This window comes from Salvia miltiorrhiza, chromosome 5, assembly GCF_028751815.1.
Source record: "Salvia miltiorrhiza cultivar Shanhuang (shh) chromosome 5, IMPLAD_Smil_shh, whole genome shotgun sequence".
Lineage (NCBI taxonomy): Eukaryota > Viridiplantae > Streptophyta > Magnoliopsida > Lamiales > Lamiaceae > Salvia > Salvia miltiorrhiza.
Window position 1 is genome coordinate 16,993,298 of NC_080391.1, and position 26,484 is coordinate 17,019,781.

A 26,484-nucleotide genomic window follows, 5' to 3' on the forward strand; every position below is an offset into this window, starting at 1 on the left:
CCTGTGTCTGAGTCTGAACTTGCAGAAATGCAGAACATCCCTTATGCCAATGCCATAGGTTCTGTCATGTATTTGATGATAAGCACTAGACCTGATATTGCTTATGCTGTTTCTTGCCTCAGCAGATTTATGGCTAATCCTGGAATGCCTCATTGGGAAGCTGTTAAATGGTTGTTCAGATATTTGAAATCAACTGTGAATTGTGGTCTCTCCTTTGATAAATATGATGATGGAGTCAAATGTGTTGGTTATGTTGACTCTAATTATGCTAACAATAAGGATAATAGAAAGTCTACCACTTCCTATGTGTTTACTCTCTGTGGTTCTTGTATTAGCTGGAAATCTCAATTGCAGGGAATTGTAGCTCTGTCTACTACTGAGTCTGAGTACATTGCAGCCACTGAGGCTGTAAAGGAAGCAATCTGGCTGAATGGAGTCTTATCTGAACTTCAACATATTGATGACAAACCCTTGTTATTCTCTGATAGTCAGTTTGCAATTCAGTTATGCAAAAATCCTGTGTTTCATGATAGAACCAAACATATAGATGTCAGATATCATTTCATTAGAGATGTTGTTGAGAAAGGTGAGGTCATACTTGAGAAAATACCCTCTGAGTTCAATCCTGCTGACATGGGTACTAAGTGTCTTCCTGTTGCCAAGCTCACTTCTTGTCAGAAAACCTTGCATATGAGTTTGTAGTATTCTGGTCCTGCATGTTTTACTTCTTGTTTCTCTTTTGCATGTTGTTTTGTTGTTTCCCTCTCTTCACTTGTGTTTCTTATGTTCTGTTCGTGTGTGCTTGTCTCATTCTGCTCTGGTCTTTTGTGTGTCAGTTCTGTGTGTCTCTCGAGTTTGTGTTTTGTGTGATGTTGTTTGAGTCTTGTTGTGTTTTCAATGATAACCCCTTGGGTTTGAGAAATGGTGATTTCCCTTGGGTTGATCTCTGTGGTTTTGAGATTGAGTTAAATATGTTTAATATTTTTCTCACCCTCTATTATCTTTTCTTTGTGATAGGATGATAGTAAAAATAGGGGCTGTGATGACAACTCCAACTCAAAGGATGGCCCTTCCTTGGTGACTAAATGATCAATGTGCCAAAGGTGGATATGTGAGGTTGGCCTATTTCTCATTTATCTCTTTTTTGTCTGGGCCATCTCTTGGGCCCAGAACCGAGCCCATTCCCAAACCCTAGCCCTTTCACCCTCAGATATACCCCACCCGAGCCCCACTCTCTCTCCCTCTTCTCTCAGCGTCGCTTCCCTTTTCCTTTCCTCTCTCTCCCCAACTCCTCGGCTCCTCCACCCTCCCACCGCCCTTTTGCCTTGATTTCTCCAGCGTCTTCAATGGCGTTTCACCCTACCGTTGCTGCTGCTCCCCTTAAAACCCTGATGCTTTCTCATACTAGGATAACCGTTATTATCAAAGTGAGAAAGGCTCTGCTATTCCTTTCAAGTGTTGTTATTTCTTTGGTAGTACGGGATTCCCTGTGTGAGTGGAGGTATCATCGGGCTTTCCAGACCATCAAAGCCCTGATTGGTGGTTACCTGAAGTATATCTGAGCCGCCGGAGTTCTGTACTTGGCTCCTGCTGTTGGTGGCTCTGCTGAGATCTGAGAAGCTGCTCCATATCCACCACCTGGTCTTGATCGAACTGCTGCCGGAAGGGTTGCCGAGTTCAGGGGAAAATCTGAGCCCCACTGTGTCCCGAGGACACCTTTTCCCCTCTCTGAATTCTCTTTACTTTATCTTCGTTTTCTTGTATCTTTGTACTCTTTTTCTTTCTCTTATTGTGCAGATCTGAAGCAGAAGAGGAAGAAGGAGCAGAAGACGAAGAAGACGAAGAGTCAAGTGCTTGAGCACGAAGTGGGGAAGACAGGAGGTTCGGGAACCAAGTGGTGTAACCCTGGCTAGGCGAAGATACCCAACACCGCCAATTTCATCCGTGACAGAGAAATATGTTAGCTAAAGAATGCACTCGTTTTTCCCTACCTTAACAATGAATTTAATTAGAGAAAATATATCGATTTTAACATTCGATATCCAAAATAATCACCTAAGCAAGAACAAGAAGGAGAACAAAAGAATGGCAACAATTAAACAAAGATCAGCTAACCTATACTCTAACTCCACTTGGTCTCTTCCCTTCCATGGCATCCTTCTTATTCCGACAGTCGGAACAGAGGAAAGGACCTTGCCATGGTTTCGAGCTCACCGAGAATATCGATCCAGCCTGAACAGAGATTCCCTCATTAGGTGCCAAGTCAGCTTGGCACACGGCACACACAAAAAGACTGCCCGTCTGTGCAGTCGGCTCATCATTTCCAAGTCTGCCATTGTAGAAGAAATATAAGATCATTTTGTACAACTTCACATATTATACTCCCCAATTTATGAGGTCTTCACATTTTCAAACAGATTCAAATATATATACACTAAAGGGCGTTTGCTTTGGGTGATAGCGTAGTTAGATAAAAATAATATAGGGTGATCCATCACATGCTTTGATGATGAACAATTTTGATCTCGTCTGATCATCCAATCCTTCAAATACTCACATTATCTCAAATGAACACCAAGAAAACAAGATTTTAGGTCTTATACTGACAGCAGATAACTTCTTTGCTAATTTGTTGGTGGATTTCCAAGATTTTTTTTCTGAAAAATAAGGCTTTCAGCTTGTTGTATTTCTTGGGCGGGGGGGGGGGGGAGGCGGAGGATTGTTGTCTGGCAGAATTATATCAACGACTATGCAAGTCGTGTCATCCTTGAGCCCACGCGACCTCAACGCTTCCTATAAAATACCGATTTCATGCAATGAGATATGGTAATCCCATAAGGGCTGGTTTACCATTGGTGCAAATCAAGATTTCAGCAACCATTTTCTATTTTTCATCATATACCCTAAAGAGCATATTCGTATAAACTAAAGCCACTTAGAAGGCTGTAATCACCTACCCATACGTCATGCCAAAACCTCGTATTGCCTCCATCCCCCATTCTCTTTTTGAGGTTTTCCTCAAACCAAATAGCAGAGAGAATATGTTTGCACAAATCTCTCCATCAAACTGATCCTTTTCCCAGCTCCCAATTTCTCAAATCCCCTACATTTCTCCCGTTCACTTAATCTTGAAAGGGCTAAAAGTCGGGTATTAAGAAATGGGCGTCAAAACGGCACCGTTTGGATGCTACATTTCTCCCGTTCACTTAATCTTGAAAGGGCTAAAAGTCGGGTATTAAGAAATGGGCGTCAAAACGGCACCGTTTGGATGGCAGTACATCAGTGCTAGACTGCTAGTCAACTACATAGTGGGGATTGGGGAATTGAAAGTCGGAAACTTCTGAGTTATTGGTTCAACTTCACCGAGACCATTTCAACACCCACTGCTTAAGAATTTTAAAACATAATGTCTATCCAAAAGTCTCCTACAAAATTTCTTACGCCAAAGTCTCCTAAACCAATTGAATTGTCAGAACCAAACTAGAAAAATTAAACACAAGTAGATCAAGACATAACTGGTTTCCATTTCTCTTTCAAATTAAGCTTCATTTTTTTTACATGGATCATGTCACCACGCTCTTGCTTTTCTTTCTCCCTTTTCATCTTCTTCTCTTCAAAGCTGCTCATTCCACATGTCAAGAATCCTTTCCGTGTGGAAATTACAATCTGAGTTTTCCATTTACTAAAGCTGATAATTCGGGCTGCGGATTGATCACCGTTGATGGCTGTGATTCTGATTCTCCATATCTAGTAATTCATTTAGGTGGTTGAAATCTTGGTTATTATATTTTGGAGAGTAACACACCAAACAAAGTCTTGATTTCTGATTTTCAGCTTGAAGCTCAACTGAAGAACCGAAGCTGCTTTACTTTCATGAATCAATCTATGCTTCGATCTCCTTCTATTTCAATCTCATTCTCTCCTAATCTCACCTTGTTCCCCTGCTTCGCCCAACCTGATACTAACAAATCTCAATTAGTTGAACATTTCGAAAACTATAGTAAGATAGATTGTATCTCCACCGTGTACTATAGAATCCCAACAGCTGATGATTCTGCTTCCGAGAAAATTGACATTCCTCAAGAGTGTTCACTGGTGCAGCTACCTCTGAATTCTAGTGGAGACTCGGGTGATTTGTTCAATATGATAACTGCTAACTTTAGTCTAGAATGGACTGTTTCTGAAGAATGCCTTAGTTGTTTCCATGGAGGAGGCCAGTGCCTCACTGCCAACAATAACCAATTCTACTCCAGGAAAGGTACGTCGTCTACTGCTGCAGTTTAATGGTGGGCCTCAACATCTGTAGTTTGTTATGCCAGTCTTCCCTCTTTTCATTCTAGTTACTTTCATGGTGTGGAAACAACAATCTACGTTTTGGGTATTTCATTTTCTATTCAAAAAGCGATTGAACTGTGATGGAATTCTGCAATCTCCATTAGAGCATCCACAACGCTTACACTATAGACCTTACACGATAGCCCTATCGTGTAAAAGGTCTATCGTGTAAGCGTTGCACACTCGGGTTACACGTTCTATCGTGTAGCCCAATTTCTCAATAGTGTAAATTTAAAAAAAAATTGATTTTGACTGTTGACTCCTCGTTTTGCGTGTTTTTGACCGTTCAATTTTTTTTTTCTTCTATTTATTCTTCTTCTTCCTCATTTTTTCCCTACACCCTCACTTCTTCTTCTTCATCTTCTTCCTTTCTTCTTCTCTCTACACCCCATGGATCCAAACAACCCAAATTACTATGATCTAAATTGGTGCCCCGATCTATCCGACGACTATCATCCCGATTTATCGGGATGTAACTTGGGGGATGCTCCTCAGGCCGGCGAGGAGATGCCTTCGGCCCATAGTGCCGCCAAACCGAAGAAAGGCAGCCGGAGGAAAAAAGTCGCCCACAAGATCCGACATGACAGGCGGAGGTGGCGGAGGAGGAGGGGGCGGAGGATGACGGAGGAAAGACTATCCGTCATACCTACACCACTGAGGAGACGGACATCATCGTCCAAATTTGGATGGAGGAGACAAACGACGCCATCCGTGGGACAAATCAAAAGGGGCACGAGTACTGGAAGAGGATCGTCGCCCGTGTCAACCCCCTCATCGACGCCAACCTCAAAGTTCGTCAGATTCAAGGGCACTGGACCCAAGTGGCCCAAGAGGTGCGGTTGTGGGAGAGTATTTGGGTGGAGGCGCGCAGCAAGTGGCCGTTCGGCCATTCTGACGATATGCTCCGGGACAAGGCCCAAACTCTTTTCAAAAGTCGGAGCGCAAATAATGCCTCCTTCAACTACTGGAATGCGTGGAGAATTCTCCGGAACAACCACAAGTTCAAGTCGATGTACCTCGAGGGAGACGTGCATTCCTCCAAGAGGACAAAGACGACAGAGGAGGGCGCCTTCACCACCTCGGCGTCGGGCGAGGAAATCTCGTCTGCCCGGCCGATTGGGAACAAGGCGGCGAAGGCGGCGGCAAGGGCGGCGAAAGCGAAGGGGAAGGGGAAGGCGGCGACAAGCTCCGAGCAGTCATCGGAGTACAAAGAGGCATTGGATCGGTCCGATCAGAACTTGAAAAAAATCACGGCCGAATATGCCAAAAAGAACGAGCTCAAGGAGAGGGAGCTCGACATGCAACTCCTTAGTCTGGATACATCGCATATGAGCGATGCACAGAGGATGGCCCACGAGCACATGGTCCAAGAAATGCTCAAGCGTCGTGGCTTTATCTAGACTAGGAGTTTAATTACGTAATTTAAATTATGTTTTTAATTTTTTTTAATGTAATTTTTAGGTTTTTTATTTGAATGAAATTTTAATTATTAGTCAAATGTGTTATTTAAATTTGAGCAATTAAATTTAAGTAAAAAGCATAAAAATAGAAACTAATTCTATCATGTAAGCTATCATGTAACCCCACTGCAGCATCTTTACACCATGTGGTCCCCCCATCATAAAGTAGGCTATCATGTAAGCTATCATGTAACCCCATTGCGGATGCTCTTAGCTCGAATGAAAAACGGGAAGAGCTTGGGTAATATTGTCTGTATATATTGAGCTTAGTCTTGTCATATATTGCTTTTGTTTTCTTTAAAGGGTGCGTTCTTTTATGTGGAATACAAATCTTTTTTTTCTTTTTTTTTCATTATTTTCAAACGTTATCTTAATTGGAAAATTTTTCAGATCACAAATATTTTTTCATATTGTATATTTTTATCATTTTTCAATTTCACCCTCAAATATGTATAGTAATTTAACTCATCTATCATTTTCGTTTTCTCTTTTCATGTTCTCTCTCTCCACCTCTCTATCTCTCTCTCTCTTAATTATCGTAGCAGAGATAACATGTATTTGCACGTAATTTTTTTTTATTTTAATACATAATTTGTATGAGAGTGAATATATATTTTATTTTATTTTATAATAATATTTACAATTTAAATATATTTTATCGAGTAAACTATAGTGTGATTGTTCGATATGGTAACTGCAAACTTTACTCTACAATGGGATGTTTCTCAACAATGTCTTAATTGTTTCGATAGAGGAGGGCAGTGCCTTCTACTGCTGCAGTTCACTGGTAGGCCTCAACATCTGTAGTTTTTACATGGTGTGGAAAGCGGTAGCAAACTGTTTATAGATCTTTAGTAACTTAGCACTATTAGCAAGGTTGAACAGTTTCCTATAATAAAGGACTAAATCTTTACAACGAGGTGGTTAGAAAAAGATTAGTTTTTCGTTGTTTCACCTAAAATCTGAAGGCTAATGTTGAATTTATTTGCAGGAAATAATAGACTTCAAAAGATCATTTTCATAGGTATGTCCCTTTGACCAATGCTCTGCTAAGATATTCTCAGCTATCCTCTTTTTAAATAATTCATTACTAATTATGATGATGCTCAACTTCATTAATCACATCTCTGTTTCCTTAATTAATACTTGAACTTCATTGTGATCACTGATCGACATACGGTTTTCAGTTATCATTACATTCTTCTAAGATTGATCTGAACAACATTTTTTCCCTCGGCAGGAGGTATCACCATAACCGCTTTTACATCCTCTTTGATAATTATATTCGTTTCAATTCGGAGGAAGCGTGCAAAGGTGAAACAAGAGCATGATAGAGACATTGAACTCTTTCTCAAGAACAATGGAAATCTTGCACCAATGAGATACAAATACTCTAGTGTCAAGAAAATGACAAACTCATTTACTGAAAACTTGGGAAGAGGAGGGTTTGGCAGTGTCTACAAATGACAGTTTCCCGATGGTCATCTTGTGGCAGTGAAAGTCTTGAACGAATCTAATGAAAATGGGGAAGATTTCATGAATGAGGTTGCCAGTATTAGCAAAACTTCCCATATTAATATTGTCACACTTTTAGGATTTTGTTTTGAAGGTTCTAAAAGAGCTCTCATTTATGATTTCATGCCTAATGGATCTCTTGAAAAGTTCGTTTGCAACAATGCTCCGTCATTTGCAGAATCTAGGTTGGAGTGGGATAAGTTGTTTGAGATTGCACTTGGCATTGCTCGAGGGCTAGAGTACTTGCATCAAGGCTGCAATACGAGAATTCTTCATTTGGACATTAAGCCTCATAACATTCTTCTAGATAAGGACATGAATCCAAGAATTTCAGATTTTGGGCTTGCTAAATTGTGTCCAAACAGATCGAGCATAGTCTCTATGATGGTGGCAAGAGGGACAATAGGGTATATTGCCCCTGAAGTGTTTTCTAGAAACTTCGGAGAAGTGTCTTACAAGTGTGATGTGTATAGTTATGGTATGTTGGTGTTGGAAATGGTTGGAGGAAGGAGAAACATTGATCGAAGAGATGTAGATCGTACGAGTGAAATATACTTCCCACATTACCTCTACAAGCAGCTTGAGATGAATGCAGAAAGAGATGGAAATCTTGCTGGAAATTTCAATGAAGAATATGAAAGCCAGTTTGTAAAGAGAAACTTGATGATTGTTGGGTTGTGGTGCGTTCAGACGAACCCTAAGGATCGACCGTCGATGACGAGGGTGGTAGAGATGTTGGAAGGGAAACTTGGATCATTAGAGATTCCACCTAAGCCTTACCTATATTCGCCCCCTAGAGCAGCACCAAGCTGCTCAACTTCTGAATCTCTGTAGTATTTTGCTGGAATTTGTATGTTAAAAGTGAAGCTTTAATGTGACGTATGCTTTGAATTGCATTGGCCTTGTTGAAAAGAAGTGTGGGTGTTAGAATAGTTGTGAAGAATTTATATGCCCATGTTTAATTTATTTCCAGCACTCCATCTTTCATTCTGTCCTAAAGTTTAATCATTGTAGCTTCTTCCACCTAAACCTTGTAGTAAAATCCTTGAGCCAGTTGGGAACTTTTATCGATCGTGTTGAGCACGCGAAATGAGATATGGATCGCTGAAGTCTAGAGGATTTCGTTTGCTAATTTAGGAGATCGAGAATTTCCGATGGATCTTAAAGAGAAGATATCACCTAACGAATTCTTGATCCACGATTCTGTGCTATCAAACAACTTCAGCAACGAAAGCTGTTTTTCCATCTCAAACGAGTCTCCACCAAAATCTCCCTCTTTCACTTGCTATTCTCTCTGATCATCTTATTCGAAATTTGTTGTGACAAGTTGCGGCAGTGGCCCGAACATATAAGTTTCCCATTTTTTGTTCCAACAATTGTCAGATTATAGTGCGACTGCGAAGGCTATTCAGCTTAAAGAAGGGGTCGAAGTGTAAATACTAAAACTCGAAGGGTTAAGGTGTAATTTGGAGGCTAGTCGTTATAACTGTCTACTAAGAAGCACGACACCTTTTTGAGTGCGTGAAGTCTTAGAATTTCAGATTCTGTTTTTAGCTTTGTTTTTACTCTTTCTTCTTCGAGTGATTGCTGCTAGGTTTCAGCAAGATTGAGAGATGGTTTTGTAGCTCGAGTCGAGTTTTCTTGAGTGATCTTTGTAGTTCTTTTGAAATTGCCATTTTGAAGAAGGAAACACAATATTTGGCCACTAATTGAAAAAATACAAAATCTGGCCATTTATTACGTGTAAAGACTATTTTGCCCTTAATTAGGGTGGACCGGATTCAGGTCGAATTCGGGTTTGCGTGCGGGTTAAGCACATATGACACTAATATGGCCATAAGTACCATTCGTGCAATACTACATAAGAGAGTATATGACACTAATGACACTAATATAGCCATAAGTACCATTTGTATGTCACTAATATAACCATAAGTATCATTCGTGCAGTACTGAGTATATGGCACTAATGACACTAATAGTGTCATGTGTGCCTAACCCACGCGCAAACCCGAATCCGACCTGAATCTGGTTCGCCCTAATTAAGGGCAAAACAGTCCTAAAACGTAAAAAATGGCTAGATTTTGTGTTTTTTCAATTAGTGGCCAAATATTGTGTTTACTTCTTCAAAATGATCGTGTGAGTATATTGTTTCTTAAAAAATAACATAAATATTTTAAAAGGTAGCGTGATAATTATTACTGACATAGCTAGTCAAATAATTTGATTTTGCATACAAACTTTAAAAAGTAGCGCGTAAATAACGAACTATTGATTTAATCTGATTTTGCCAACAATTGAGATTCCGACCAAATTTATTACTGACATAGCTAGTCAAATAATTTGATTTTGCATACAAACTTTAAAAAGTAGCGCGTAAATAACGAACTATTGATTTAATCTGATTTTGCCAACAATTGAGATTCCGACGAAATTTATTACTGACATAGCTAGTCAAATAATTTGATTTTGCATAATTTTGAACAGCGGTTGCGATATGGCATCACAAACATTATTTTATTATCTCGTCGATTATGCTAACAATTATCAATCAGCTGTCACGAACATGAGCGATGGAAGTGAGGTTTTGGCCGTGGACGAGGGTTTGGAGGGTTGTTTGACTGCAGCGGAGGGTGAAACCGCAATAGGCAATGTGGGTGTGGAGATGAATGAGGACTGTGTTTGTGGCTAGGATCAACGACTGGGAATCGAAGACCTTAGAGACACGTGGAAGCGAGTGGATGATTCGGCGAGTTTCTACTTATCTTTATTTTATTTCTGCATTTGCTTATGTTATTTGATTAAGCTGCTTTTGCCTTGGTCCCCCACTGTGTTAGGCCTTGGTATCGAATGTACGTGCATGGAGGAAAACCCTAAGCAATATGAAATATCTCTTCTCCTATCTCGCCTCCCTCCTCATCTGATTCTCTTCTCTCTTATTCTTCTTATCTAAATCTACTCTATCAAGATCATCTTTTTACATTATATTAGTTTATCAAAAATCCACAAAAAATACATTTATTGGCAGATCCATTACATTAGCCATGTTAATAATAAATTTGATTGAAATCTCGATTGGTAGCAAAATCAGATTAAATCAATAGTTGGATAATTATCACGCTATATTGTAAAGTTTGTATTTAAAAATAAAATTTAATACAATTTTAGTAATTGTGTACGCTACTTTTAAAATTTATATACAAAACTAAAATTTAATTATTATCATACTATTTTTTAAAGTTTATATGCAAAACTAAAATTTAAAGAAAGTCCCGCATTTTACACACAATTTAACCCAAAATAAAAATAGAGAGGAGTCCCATTCCACGCGTAATACAATAATAAAAGAAGATTGTTATTTTGGTCGAGCAGACCAGAGTAGGGCCCACCATAATTTTAATGTTGAATTTGAGTTAATCTTCAAGTTAAGTCAATCTTCATGTTAAAGTAAAATTACGAATTATTTCATTAATAATAAAAAATTGTTTATTTGTTTAAAAGATAAGTATTTTTTTAAATGTATAAAAATATATTTTTATATACTTTCAATGTACTTGATGTTAAATTAATTGAAAGAATACATGAACATGAACTATACAAAATAATTATAAAAAAAGGGACCTCCTCTCCCCAATCTCCTATGCAAATATTTTGGGACATCATAAGAGCATCCGCAATTGGCTTACTTGATAGCCTACTTGATAGTGGGGGACCACATTGAGTAAGTAGTGCTGCATAACGCATTGGGGTTACTTGATAGCCTACTTGATTTTTTTAGTTTTGATTTTTAGGTTTTTCATTTAAATTTAATGGCTCAAATTTAAATAACACAATTTATTTCAAATTTAAATTGCATTAATTTTAAAATCCTAAATATTACATAAAACTTTAATAAAATAAAAATAATTCCTAAAAATTAACTACTCTATACCTAGAGGTCCGAAACGTGCCCAAATGTGCTCCATCAAATCATTTCAGAGCTGAGCATGTAGATGTCTATCTCAGAGAATTGAATCTCTTCGCACATATTCATCGAAGGACACCGGTGTTTGTCCAGCACTCTTTGTCGAAGTACTGCTAGGCGCCCCGTCATCAGTTGAGAGCCGCTTCACCTTCGTGCTCCACAATCATGTTGTGGAGAATGATGCAATAAAGCATGATGTCCTTGAGGTGCTCTACGTACCAATTGCGCGCCGAACTTCGAATGATTCCCCACCGAGCCTGAAGGACTCCGAAGGCGCGTTCGACATCCTTCCATGCCGATTCTTGCATCTTCTTGAACCTTGCCTCCTTCGGATTGGTTGCCATTGATGGACTCTTGACGAAGCAACGCCACTCCAGATATATGCCGTCACACAAGTAGTAGCCCATCCGGTATTCGCTGTGGTTGGCATGAAAGACCACCGGCGCCGCCGTTCCTCCTAACACGTCGGAGAAGAGAGGCGACTGATTCAGCACATTAGTGTCGTTGTTTGAACCAGCGACGTCGAAGAAGGCGTGCCAAATCCATAAATCGTGGGATGCAATGGCCTCCAATATCAATGTGGGCTCTCCCTGATCACCGCGTGCGTAGGCGCCGTGCCACGCCTCGTGCATATGAAGGAGGCGTTGGACGTCAGTGGACATTGGGCGGCGCAGGTAATAGGCTTGGTCGATTTGGCGAAACACACACTAAACTAAGTAGCTAAAATACACACATCAAATCCCTCACACTTAGATCATACTTGTCCTCAAGTATGACATGAAAGAAGAATTTAATGGTGAAAATTAGCCACTAGAGACAACTTCCTCCCTTGACACGACACTAAAGACTCTAAAAGCAAAGAACAAACTAACAAGCACACGAAAACTAAACAGAAAGAAGACACTAAACAACGACGAACTCAACTAAAAACAACAGCCAAGTAATCATCAAAACACTAGTAACATGACATACTGCCAAGTCAAACTATGCAACTCACAATCGATTCTCAACTCTCAAATCAAGAAAAGGAAATGTCAAACAAGTGTTTTCATTGTCTATCTAGTCCAAATCAAGCAACAACGAATTCCTCTCAAGATTCACTCTTCTCTCAAATATTTATTTTGGAAATTCACACACAAGAAGGAAAATCCACTTAGTCGTGATATGTCATGGTCACATAGCAACTCAAGAAGGTCTTTTCTCTTTGGTTGTAATGGGGCTAAGGACCATTCATGATGTTGGCAAGATCCTAGGGGTCCTAGGCTTAAGCATTGAAACTCAAAGTGTGCACATCTAATCCAAACCATTATCACAATTTCAAGTTCATAGAGACAGAAAGAAAGCAACTAAACTTGGGGAAAAACTCCAACAATAACAATGATACTGCATGCTCAACTCAAACTGGTGCAACATTTTTTTTCTTTTTTTTTTTCGATTTTCTTTTTCTTTTCTTTTTTTCTTTTTTTGTTTCGATTTTTTGTTTTTTGTTTGTTTGTTTTTTTTTTTTTGCAGCACCTTTACTTTTTAATATCCTCAATCAACATGCAATCATCATCTACAAAAGATCCCCACAACTCGTCTCCCAAAACTGCTCCCGTCCCAAAAACTGAACTGATCAATGCCACTGTTTGGCCAAACGGATCACAGATCCTTATCATTTTGCACAAGACAGCAGTTTGGGCAAACGCACATAAGAACACAGCTTAACTTTCTCTAGTAATTAATGGAATGAAGTTCGGAATTAGACATGCATCACTGGGCCAAAGAGATAGTTCAAAACAGGCCTTGGCTTAATTATTTAGTGACTAATAAGAAAGAACATGGTCAAGGCTTCAAACGGCTCACTAGGGGTTAATGCATAGGTAGGAAATCAAAAGAAGGCCAAAAGGGCTACCCTAGTGCCTTCTATCACGCATCACCAATGACTCACAACATATCACAACTTCATGAACAACAAAGCACTCAAAAAGAAAAATAGTAGAGAGTGCTCTACTCTAATAAGCTCAATTCTCACTTATATGTGGCTTTTTACTCATTGTTGCTCTTATTTGTCATCCCAAATTTCATCCAATAAAAACACAAATATCTCAATCTCAAAATCCCAAATCTCAAGTATCAAACCTCAAATTCATCACATAACTCAACCGGGCAGCATGCTTATCACTAATACTTCAACAATCACAAGGCTCACAACACACAAAACGACATAAAAAAAACGGACTCAACAGAACACGACTCAAAGACGCCCCCCTCACACTTAGATTTTGCTTGCCCTCAAGCAAACAAAACAAAGCATAAGCGAAGGAGCAACAAGACACTCAACTAAACGAAAAACACAAAGACAACACAAAAAACATGTGAAACAAAACAAGAAAAGGAAGGAAGTCACCGTGTGCGCTGCCTTGTGGAGATGCCGGCAGAGGGCGGAGGGCGGCGGTTCTGGAGGGGGTCGCGGCGGCAGCGGTGTTTCAGGCGGAGAGATGCGAGTGGAGATGGAGGATGGTAATGGAGGCTGGCGGTGGTGATTTCCAAATGCAGATGAAAAGATATGATAGCGGAAACAGGGAGGTGTTGGATTATGGAATTGGATAGCAGCGGCAAGTGCAGGTTGGAGATGAAGGCTGGAGGTGTGTGGCTGCGGCGACGGTTCTGGAGTGGGACACGATGGGGACACGATGGCTAGAGTGGGTTTTGGAGGAGGTGGAATTGAGAGGGAAACGATGGGGGGAATTTTGACTAGGTCAAATCCTCCATCAAATCCCAGAATTGCAGTTGACTCCACCACACTTAGCATAATATCCAATTTGACCCCAAATTTTCTAGAATCTTCAAAATGACACCCAAACCCTACCTCTTTCAAGTCTAGCTTCGATGGCTCCACAACAGATGGCAAAATCGGTTTCGTGCTGGTCGATGTGGGCATCTTGCTCGATAGGTGCCGAATTGAAATTTTATCCGCGGAGTACAGCTGCATGATAATCTCTCGAATAGCGTCATTCTCCTCTGTTTTGGCATCCTCATCATTTAGCACACTGAAAATAACTTGCTCGAGCTCATCTTCCCTGAAATTCTCAACAAAATCATCAACCAAGGGATCAATCACAGTTATGAAAATAGATTCAACTTCCTCTTTAGTTTCTGATTCTGCCTCTGAGTTAGGAGCCGTTTGGGCAAACAGATCCTCTTCAGCAGTAGCGGCACTGGGTTCAGCCATGAAAAACGGTTCCGTCCGGGCAGACAGAACAATCACCGAATCCAACAGACCTTGCAGCTTCATCTCCTTTGCTTCTTTCCTCAACCTGAACTTTTTTTTTTACAGCATAAACAACAAAAGAAAATAAAAACAAAGAAAATAAATCAATAGGAAAAAGAAAATCAATTAACACCGTTCCCCGGCAACGGCGCCAATTTGGTCGATTTGGTATTCCACCAAATAATTCCTGCAATCTTACCAAGAATTAAATGAGTATAGTAACAAGCAGGGTCGAACCACAGAGAACGGGTAATTGCAATCAATTTCTTAAAGATCTAAAAATTGGTGTAGCCATCACGCCTTAAATTGAAGAAAATTAATTAACTAAGAAAACAAATTAAATCAAATAAAATAACACTAGAAAATAATCAAAGAAAAGTAACTCGGCTCAAATAAATCCATATTAATTTAATAACTCTGTTCATCGACGCAAAGATAAATTAATCCCTATCAACCAACTAGTTATAGGATACCGTGATACGCACTGACATACCCCAATTCCTACTTATTGTGTCGATAGACGGCTAGATACGCTAGTCCTGCCTATTTCCTTTATTAAAATATAACCTAGCTGGATACGCCAGTCATAGATTTAATATTCTAATAGCATTATGATGAAGGAACCCAGTTTAGATAAATTATCCTAGATACGCTAGTAATAATCCATCCACCAATTTATTCCTACTACGAACATGGTAGCTTTATCACTAATCAGCCCTATTCCAACAATTACGGATTGGGGGAACCAATTGACTGTAATCCAATTTAACCTAAGTTGATCAGGCTTAAATTAAATCAGAACTATCTTTAAACACAAAGAACAAATCGAAATCAACAGGATTCAATTATAGGCTCAATTAGGTCTCACAGATTATTAAATCAATACTTCATTATTCTCGCCGAATTAAAGAAATTAGCTACTCATAATTAAACTAAACACAATAAAATAAATAAAAGCAAACATCAAACATATAATAAATTCGAAAGTAATAAAATAAATTAGAACTAAAAGCAAACCAATACTAACGGAAGAAAAGAACACGTCTGGCACCAAATTTGGTGAGATGAGATGAGAAAGTCAACACCACCAATTCTAAAACCAAAGTTCTAATTCTGCACACTCAGAAACTAAAACAAGAAATAAACAAAGTAGTAATTCCTAAGCTAATCAAAAGCAATAAAACGTGTACTGTCTAGGAAATTAAAAGTATCAAAAAGTGTTTCTAAAGAAAACTTAAACTAACCTATTTATAATACTCGGCTGTCCAAACTAAAACAAACATTAGAGATTAAAAATCCCTAGTAGCCGTTCATTACCCAAGTGGCTTCTCGGCCCTTACAAACAAATTAGGCCCAAAATAATTAAAATAAGAGTTTTGGGCTTAATTAAATTTAGACAATTAATTTCAAGCCCAATCTCTAAACTCTTCCAAAAATCCATGCTAATCTTCATCAATTCTCGACTTTCACCGACGTCTTCCATCCATGAGCATCCATCTTCAATCCCTCTAATTCCTGCGCCAAAATACCACAAACCATGTAAAAGCATATAAAATCATGGCGAAACACACATTAAACTAAGTAGCTAAAATACACACATCAAGGCTCCAAAAGCCCGGATGACCGCCTTGCAGAACTTCTTGAGGCATACACGCCCGGTGGACTCGGCGACTTTGAGATACTCATCGAAAACATCCGCACTAACCCCGGTGGCTAATTGGCGGATAGCCGACGTGCATTTCTGCAAAGGAGAACGAGAGTCTCGACCGATTGCATCAGTGCTCATATGGAAGAAAATATCTTCACCTTGAACAGCATTGACGATGCGCAAGAACAGCTCCTTCTGCATTCGAAAACGACGCCAAAAAAAGTAGGATCGTACGTTGGATTGTCGATGAAGTAGTCTTGCATAAGACGTACATGAGCCTTTTCACGATCACGGTGGACGTATGATCGGGGACGTTTGACACGCGCCGGCTCTGGCGCCGGTGTGGAGCAGTATGGAGCAAGCGCACTTGTTTTTGCAACTCTACCCACTCCATGAACCTTTCAACTACGTCGTCGGAATCAGGCGAAGAATCATGCTGGGGTTCCGCCATTTTTGGAAGAACAAAGATGAGATTTTGAAAGAAAAATTGAAGGAGGAAGAAGGAGTGGGTTGTGATGAATGAGGGAGGGGGAAGTATTATTTATAGAAAGAAAAGAGAAGGAAAAAAAAGAAGGGCCAAACGGCTAAAATAGCAGTTGGAAAAAAAAACAAATTTTAAAAATAGTCGTTGAAAATTAAAGATTTTTTTTTTATTTGGAGCGCGTGCAAAGCATGCGCTGCTCGAGTGCTACACGATCACTCGGGTATCGCTCGAGTAACCCCCCCCCCCCTCCCCCCCGCATCGCTGCTACACGAGTGCAACACTCTACTCGAGTAAGCTAGCCATCAAGTAGAGCGTTGCGGATGCTTTAATCCCACAAATTCAACCAACCCCCTAGGGCATGTAATAGAAGGAATTTAAAAAAGAAGTTGTTGCTGACGTGGGGAAGTTAATGTAGGGAAAAATTAGAGGAGAGAGGGGAAGCAATTTTGCTTGCTTCCAAGCAAGCTGTGGATGGGACCCCATTCAAAGAAAAGTAATGATATTACGAAATGGAAAAGCACCGTTTGGGATGCTTTTAATATTACATCCCGGATCCATCCCTGGGGATCGCAAATATTAATTGGATTTCATCTGCTACATCATCCGCCAAGGAGTCGAGTCAATAATGCCTGCGCGCTTTTTTCAACGTATTAATTAAAATAGAATTTGGTTGCGGTTAATCACTAGATTTTTTCATCCTTGTACAAAGTTTGCGTTCTTTAATTTGTTGAGAGATCGAAACTTCATATATGCATTGCTGCCATCACGTTCTTGCTCCCTTTTCATCCTCATCTCCTCGAACCTGCTCATTCCAACATATATACACTTTCTCTTCATCTTGTTCATCAGATTTAGACATGACAAAAGACAACCTCCACACTTTCTCGCTGATCAACATATTCTCTCTCATCATCTTATCCAAAGTTTGCTGTGGGGCAGACTACCAATACGAAGTTTGCGCACCGACAAATTGTACGGCGGCGGTCCGAGCATAAGCTTCCCATTTTTCCTCCCAACTGCTCAAGAAACTTACTACGGCTACCCAGGGTTCGCGATCGGTTGCAGAAACGGACTTCGGTTACTGCATCTATCTGAAAACGAGTATATTGTTGAAGACATATTCTACTCCAACCGATCGCTACACGTGTTTAATGCCGCAGCGTTATTATCAGATGAGATTAGCAGTTGCGCTCCAATTGGAGTCAGAAACACGACTCTCCCCGCCGGCAGATTTGATTACGTCGGCTGCGAAACTTTCCGTTTGTTGTATGTTGGAGTTAATTTTTAACTCCATAAAACTTTCCTAAAGTTTGGGTTTGTTTTGCTTTCTTCACGTGTATTTTGTAGGTATTCGACTAAGTCAAAGAGAGGACAAATGAGTTGGCAATTTTGTTGAGAAATGCCAAGGAAGAGCTCCCAGTCAGACCCCAGAGCTTACAAAGAGAAATCAAGCCATGTAGGGCAATTGTGTACGAGTGTGATTCCGTATGTTGGGATAACATCAGAATCAACACTCGTTGTTTAATTTTGTAAGGTTTCAGAGTATTACTCTTGAACCGAGTTTTTTTCTTTAGTGAGAGTGTCGTATGTTCAATACCTATGTCGTTGTAAAGGTATTGAACGTGAGTTGTTCATTCTCGATTTAGTCTTTTTGCCATGAGGCGTCTTCAAGTTATAATTTATAACTTGAAGAATTTTTGTATCTCCTTGTGTCTCTTCTCCCATTTTATTTTTGCTGCAATTTTTCTCAGTGTGGTTGTGCGTGTTGTTTCAACATTCAGCACAACATTTTGTTCCAGACGAAGCAACACTAACATTGTAAAACTGCAAGAACGTGTCCGAGGAGCTGCTGAGGTACGAGGTTGGTTGCAACAGCTCTAGAGAAACAAGTAACAATGAGACTCTGGCTATGTATGGCAGCAATCCAAGAGAACGTGGTCGCACGTGTGGAGTTGTATGGGGATGAGAGAAAAGATGAAATTGTGGATGTTTCTGCGGTTTTCAGGAGCGGATTTCTGATAAATTGGACAGCTAGTGATTGTAATACTTGCCAAGAAAGCGGCGGCCGCTGCGGTTTTAACAAGACTACTTTCCATTTTAGGTGCTTCTGCCCCGACCACCCGCGTTCTTGGAGCTGCAAACCAAGTAAGATTTTTTAACTTCTTACTCCCTCCGTCTCATTAATGTTGTCCCCTTTCTTTTGGGCACATAAATTAAGCAGTGTGAAATTAGTGTTGTAAACTAAAAGGTCCCACATTTTAAGAAGAAATTAAGTATAGCTTAATTATCCTTATTTCTTCCTCATCTCTCCCGCGACGGCAACAGTAGGTGGAGTCACACCTGTGCCGCCTCCTTTTCCGGCGTCGGCACGGCCACCAGCCGCATCCCCGCCCCTATCTCTCTAGCCGAATCTGAAAACCCCTCCCTCTCTTGCTCTGATTCTGAACGGCAAAAGAGTCGCCTTAAATTGGAGCCCTAACACCCCAAATCTCCCATGCCCGAAATCCGACGACCGCACGACCAAGAGGCCACCACCGCCGAGCCATAAATCTCCAGTCTACTTTTTCCCTTCGTTTGAGCCCACCAAAGATAAAACACACCACATAGAAACACCACCACAGAAACAAAGAGATCCACAAATAACAACAACAAAAATAAAAAAATAGAATCTTTTAATTGTTGAGAGAAACAAAGGAGAGGGATGAGGAAAAAAAGCCCTAATTTCTGGAAAAAAAAAAAACAGAGGAGGAGAGGGAAGGTAGCGACTGGCGGAAGCGGGAGGGCGGCGGCTATGGCGCAAGAGGAGTGACAGGCGGGGGAAGTGGTGTCAGGTGAAAGGCGCTGGCGTCGCTGGAAAGAGGAGCCGCAACGGCGGCTGAATTCTTGGGGGAGAGCTAGGGCTCGAAATTTGCAGAAAATGGTAGCTGAATTGAGAATTTGAGAAGGGAGATAAAGAATCAGACAAGGAGAAAAGGGGGCACGACTCACCGAATTCAGGCGTAGCTGACGCCGCCGGAGAGGGACGGTGACAGAATTTTGTGGAAGAAAGAGGCGACTGATCTTCTTCTCTTCCCATCTGTGCTAGTGTGTGTGAGAAACAGAGAGGTCGAGAGAGTCGAGAGAGTAGGACGAGGGGTGGATTTGTTTTAGTGAATTAATTAAGATGATGTTTAATTAACTAATTAAGCCTTAAATTTTTCCTAAAAAGGAAATGAGACAAAATTATTGGGATAAACCAAAAAGCAAAGTGAGACAAAATTATTGGGATAAACCAAAAAGCAAAGTGAGACAAGATTATTGGGACGGATGGAGTACTTTTTTTAGTACTTCTTCTGCCCCATTAGTAATATCACAATTACTATATTGAGACGTTCCACTAGTAATATTTTGGGTAGCCTGGTCGCGGCGGTCGGAGGAGAAGAGAGGAAAGGGGCAGATCCTCTCAGGAAAACCGAGAGAGAGTGTTTTGGGTATTTTTTTTTTTACCCTAATTGAAGAGGGATTTCACTTGAATTTAATTTAATCCCCAAATTAAAGATAAAACGACCACGTTTAATATTTTTACTTAAATACAGTCGTTTGATTCGCCGGAAAAATAACCTTACGTGTATTTTCGATTGCCATGTCAATATTAGTTTGGAGGAAATTTAATTTTAAGGGAAAATTATAAATCACATACAAGTTCATGGATTTATATGTGAGATTATAAGGTCAAGGGAAAAACGAGAATCACACCAAATTTATGAGATTTTGACCTTTAAATAAGTATCCAAGCTGGGTTTTAACTTTGAAGTGTAAAACAGGAAATTAACTTGTGCTTCTTGCACAGACCATTTCAAAGGATTAACTCGAGGCCTGAAATAGAACAACGATTAAAATACAAAGTGTACTATTAAGTACTGTGACACGAACCCGATTTAAATATTGGTGGTGGAATTCTTCATCTTGGACTTTTCCTCATTAGGATTTTTTAACATGAGAAGAAGTGTGTTTGAAGTCTTGGGCGAGTAGTGAAGTGTAGAAACTGACCAATTCAAAGTGTTAATCATACTAGAAGACAGTCCAGAAGTCGTATATTATAACTAGGGGTATTTTGTAGCAAAATTTCCAAGTCAATTGGTTAATGGATGGAGTCAATGAGTTGATTAAAGGATGATGCCTATATTTAACAGAATTAATCAAGCAAGAGAGAGAGAGGTGAGAGAGAGAATGGGCGTTGGCAAAGATGTGTTACTGCTGGTGTTGTGGCATCTTCTTCTGCTCCAAGCTGATTCCAAATGCCAAAAGTCCTACACTTGCAGAAACTTCACCTTACAATTTCCCTTCACCTATATTGATGATCCCCAGTGCGGATTGTTCAGGGTTGCTGGCTGTGAATCTTCATCTAGAGAAAGACATCCAAGATTATACATAGGAGCTTCAACCTCAGCCAAATATATTCTAGGCCAGCCATCACAAAACAAACTCTTAATCCACGATTTCTTGCTTGAGACATTATTGGGATCACCCGAGTCGTGCTATTCTTTCTTAAATGTGTCTCTGCCTCAATCCCCCTCAGTTTCATTCACAATCTCGCCTAACATCACCTTCTTCCAATGCTTCAATAAAACTAGCAACGATCAAATCCAAGATTACTTCCAAACGTATCGCCGCCAACACTGTGAAGCCTCCACTTTGTACTATAAAACTCCGGCAACTCAGGAGCATGCTCCGAAGATTCCTGAAGTTTGCTCCTTGGCTCAACTGCCTATCAAGTCTGATGAAAACTCAACTCAATTATTAAAGCTGTTGAGTGCTAATTACAGTTTAGAGTGGAATGTGTCTGAAGATTGTAATGAATGCTACCGCAGAGGAGGGGAATGTCTTGCAGACAACCAAAATGACTTTTACTGCAAAAGCAAAACAGCAGGTATTTTGTTAAGAGACTCAGCCAGTTATTGTTTCATGAAATTACCTTTGCTTAGGTTGCTATCATCACAAATTAAGATCATATCTGGAATATATAGACGCTTTTAGATTCTTCACAACAAATGCTGTCAATTACAACATTTATAGAACATTTTTTATAAGAACGCCAACGCACTCCGGCGTTGTCATCGGTATTTCATCCGAATTTTTCTATTTTAACACCCTTTGTTAGTAAAAGAATATTTAGTCTTCGTCCGCCGCTGCTGCAACCAAACTGAATTCGATCATCAAAGTCGTGTAAATTATGCAAGTTTGTTTGAAACATTTTTAAAATGTTGTTTCCTTAGCCATCTTCTCTGCTCAAAGCTGATTCCAAACACCCTCTAAATCCTACTCCTGCGGAAACTTCTCCATCGAATTTTCCTTCTCTCATATCAACAATTTAGAAATTTGGATTGTTCTTAGCCAACTTTGATCCTAAATGTAGATACTCAACTCCTTATAAAGGCAAACAAAGATTCTGTGTTATCTGTTTACTCCAAATTGACTATCCATGGCATGTTTTGGAAGCATGTTATGTTCCATCGTCGAGAAGGGCAGTGTCTCTCTATCAACAAGAATGAATTCTTCTTTGATTTGCTAAAACTAGGTAGGCTTGATTATATATTTAAGGCAGGGCAGGATTTTAGTATACTAGTATGACTCAAGTGAGTACATGTCTATACTTGATGTTTTACTTAGTTCTTGCCTGTGTTTTTATTTTTGGATCAGCCAGAAATAGAAAGGTGGGGTTAAAAGGGTGAGTAGCAAGAATGTCTGTACTTAAGTAGATGTAAGAATATCAGTATATGTTCAAGCTAGACTGTGTTTTTGTTTAGCCTGAAACAAAATTTGTCAATCCCAAAAGGAAGATCCATAATCTTTGTGCCCAAATTAAGCTGAGTTCAGATTCTTACAGCCAAACCTATGACATGTTTGAAGGGAGATAATCAATTTGCTAATTATGTGGTATGTCAGGACTGAACTGATTCACAATATCTGATGTGAATCTAGATTTCATTTTTATCATCTTCGCTTGTATGATGGAAGAGTGGGCCTTGTGCACCCCAATTTTCAATTGAAGTTGCTATCAGCTAATTAAGAGAAAATAAGTGGCCTCAAATGGAACAACGAACTCGACCTAGAAAAAATTGATGACATTCGTTCTTGTTCTCGTTCTCATTCACTTTAGTTTATTAGCTTATTCACATTACCGAATAGGCTGGTCTTGAAGTGTAAGTAAATGCTAGTCAACTGAAGTGTAGAATAGGAGAACTTGTGCCTCACATTCCACCAATCTATGTAGATTTAATATCTATATTACAAGGAAGACCAAGTCAATTAGCGTGATGGATGGAGCCAATGACTTGATGGATTCAAGATATCAATATTTAACACAACTCAAAACTAAAGAAATCAACACAAGACATATACAAGTCTCTAGAGAGAGAGAGAGAGAGAAAGAGAGTATATATGGGTGTTGGCAAGCATATGTTAATGTTGTTGCTATGCCTTGTTCTTCTTCTACTCAAAGCTCATTCCAAATGCCCAAAATCCTATGCTTGTAGAAACTTCTCTCTAGAATTTCCCTTCACAATTAGTAGTACTGATCCCGATTGCGGATTGTTCATAGTTGATGGCTGTGATTCCCGTATTGGACATCCAAGATTATACATAGGAGCTTCAACCTCAGCCAAATATATTCTAGGCCAGCCATCACAAAACAAACTCTTAATCCACGATTTCTTGCTTCAGACATTATTGGGATCACCCGACTCGTGCTATTCTTTCTTAAATTCGTCTCTGCCTCAATCCCCCTCAGTTTCATTCACAATCTCGCCTAACATCACCTTCTTCCAATGCTTCAATAAAACTAGCAACGATCAAATCCAAGATTACTTCCAAACGTATCGCCGCCAAAACTGTGAAGCCTCCACTTTGTACTATAAAACTCCGGCAACTCAGGAGCATGCTCCGGAGATTCCTGAAGATTGTTCCTTGGTTCAACTACCTATCAAGTCTGATGAAAACTCAACTCAATTATTAAAGCTTTTGAGTGCTAATTACAGTTTAGAGTGGAATGTGTCTGAAGATTGTAATGAATGCTACCGCAGAGGAGGGCAGTGTCTTTAAGACAACCAGAATCAGTTCTACTGCAACAAATTAAGAGGTATTTATTACAGAGCAGCTGCATTATTTTTTAACATAAGCTGTGATTTAAGGGCTGCAATTGTAGTACTAATGAGAGGGCATGTATATATATGTATGTTATCTAATTGCATGCTATACAAAATCTATGTGTGGGTTAGGAGAGTACTCGTGCAGCTCTTGATTAGGGTCCATCACTGTTAAAATATGAAAATTAATTTGGGGCTGTGTAACATCAAACTCAAGTGTTGCGTGTCTGACGGGCTTGAAAAGTAAACACAACAAAGCATGAATTCCACTATATCTTATCGATTCTGATAGTTATCAGGGAGCAATTGAAATCATGGCCTCTTCTTCTTCTTCTTCTACTAATCAAATGCCCAGAATCCTTCCAGTGTGGACAAAGTTTGAAAGAGCTTTGGAAAGTAGTATTCCTGCAAATTGTGGGTCCAATAGATTCTAGTAAGCGAGACACCCACCAACTGGTTTAATCCATTGACTGCTGAGTTTATTCTAGACTGGAATGTTTACCATGGTGGAGAAGGCCTAGGGCAGTGTCTCCATAACAGCACGAATAAATTCGTCCGCAAAAAAGGTGTCATTGTTGTTTCTTTTACGAGGAGAAACCCATTAGTTGCTATCCGACGTAGAAATCCAATACGTATATAATTTGCGGCTACTAGAATTTGTGTTGCATGCATGAAATTGTTAGTCAAAGGTGGCAGCTTTCTTTTTTTGCTGTCACCAACCACCTCTCACCAACCACCTCTCACCTACCACCTCCAAATCTTCCTATAAATAGAGAGCTCTTCTGCAGCATCCAAAAACACAACACCAAACAACAATCTAACTTTCAGCTAGAGAGAGATAGAGAAAGAGAGAGAGAGAGAGAAAATTCTTGTGAGAGAAAACTTCAGTGTGGAAGTTATACACGAGTGATAAAAGTGAGTTGAGAGATAGCCTCTGCGTAGGCATATACAAAATACAGTGTGGTATTTTTGTTGTACTCCTCCTTTTGAGATTCTCTAATATATTGGTGTGGGTCCGTGGACGTAGGCAGTTTGGCCGAACCACGTTAAAAATATCGGTGTCATTTTTTCTTCTCGTTTCATATCGGTCGATATCCACAATATTGAGTCACACTTGATCCCGGGCGAAATTAGTTGCGTCTAATTTCCTAACAACTGGTATCAGAGCCACGTTGGTGGCGAAATTTTTTTTTTCTTGCGCTGATACTATTCACGTGAATAGTAAATTTTGCGAACAGTGTTTCGTGCGCAACGGTAATTATTCTTTTAAAATTCTTAGTATGCTCTGTGGTTGCAGTGTAAACTGAACCTCCACATCAGAAACGAATTTTTTGAGAAAATTATCGTATTTTTTGATCGAGTGGGAGCAATGTCGACAGACGATAAAATTTCCAAAATGGAGAAATTCAATGGTGTGAATTTTGGATTTTGGAAAATGCAAATGGAGGATTACTTGTACCAGAAGGACCTGTATAAGCCCTTGAAGGAAAAGCCAGTGGATATGAAGGACGACGAGTGGGAGGTGGTTGATCGAAAGGCACTTGGCGCAATCAGACTGACCTTGTCAAAGTCAGTCGCCTTCAACATAAAGCATGAGAAGACAACAGCGTCTCTCATGAAAGCTTTATCCAGCATGTACGAGCAGCCGTCTGCAGCAAATAAAGTTCATTTGATCAAGAAATTGTTCAATATGAAAATGTCGGAGAGCGGAAGATTTGGAGAACATTTGAACGAGTTCAACGAAGTGACGGACCAACTTACCACGGTGGACATCGAATTCGATGATGAGGTCCGGGCTTTGTTAATTCTTGGGCAGTTACCTGAGAGCTGGAATGGCACAGTCACGGCCATTAGTAGCTCTGCCGGTAAGTCCAAAATGAAGTTCGATGATGTCGTGAGCATGATCTTAACCGAGGAGATCCGGAGGCAGTCAGATGTAGTCTCCACTTCAGGTGCCGCTTTAAATGCAGAAAGCAGAGGCAGAAACTCAAACATAAGTCAAGGGCGTGGACGGAGCAAGTCAAGGAATGGCAGGCAGAGCTCCAGGATCCACAAGAATTCCAACAAATCAAAGTCTGTTGAATGTTGGAACTGTGGTCAGGTCGGACACTACAGAACGCAGTGTAAAGTACCTTCAAAGGGAAACGAGACAAAGACCGAAGCCAATGTTGTGGCTGAAGAAGAAGGCGATGCCTTGATATGTTCCATGGAGAAAAGGGCCGAGTATTGGGTCATAGACTCTGGAGCATCTTTCCATGCCACCTCGAATCGAAATTCCTTCATAAATTACATGTCGGGAAATTTCGGAGAAGTATATCTCGGAGATGATCACCCATGCAGCGTGGTGGGCATAGGAGAAGTACAGATCAAACTCAATGGATCTGTATGAAAATTGAAGGACGTGAGACACATTCCAGAGTTGAGGAAGAACTTGATCTCCGTCAAGCAATTGTCAAGAGAAGGATGTGATACACACTTCTCAGGTGATTATTGGAAAATCACTAAGGGCGCAATGATTCTTGCACGTGGCAAGGATACTGGAAGCCTATACACAACGATGAATGTGTGTGTGACAATTGCAGTTGCTGATAGCAAGAAGAATGCAAATTTGTGGCACCAAAGACTTGGGCACATGAGCCAGAAAGGGCTCAAGTATATGCATTCGAAAGGGAAACTACTAGAGCTTCAGTCTGTTGATATA

At 40.0% G+C, this 26,484-nt stretch overlaps 1 protein-coding gene and 2 pseudogenes across 1 annotated transcript in view; all 3 read left to right on the top strand.

Moving 5' to 3' along the window:
- LOC130986432 (LEAF RUST 10 DISEASE-RESISTANCE LOCUS RECEPTOR-LIKE PROTEIN KINASE-like 1.2) overlaps positions 1 to 18,833 on the top strand; it is a 61,343-nt gene extending 42,510 nt beyond the window's left edge. The window contains exon 2 of the mRNA XM_057909838.1: positions 18,580 to 18,833. Within this exon, the coding sequence (XP_057765821.1) occupies positions 18,580 to 18,625 (46 nt within the window). The 3' untranslated portion in view covers positions 18,626 to 18,833. The remainder of the gene's footprint in view (positions 1 to 18,579) is intronic.
- LOC130986429 (LEAF RUST 10 DISEASE-RESISTANCE LOCUS RECEPTOR-LIKE PROTEIN KINASE-like 2.4) overlaps positions 1 to 26,484 on the top strand; it is a 62,181-nt pseudogene that overhangs the window by 16,586 nt on the left and 19,111 nt on the right.
- On the top strand, positions 6,040 to 9,112 carry LOC130986426 (rust resistance kinase Lr10-like; annotated as a pseudogene).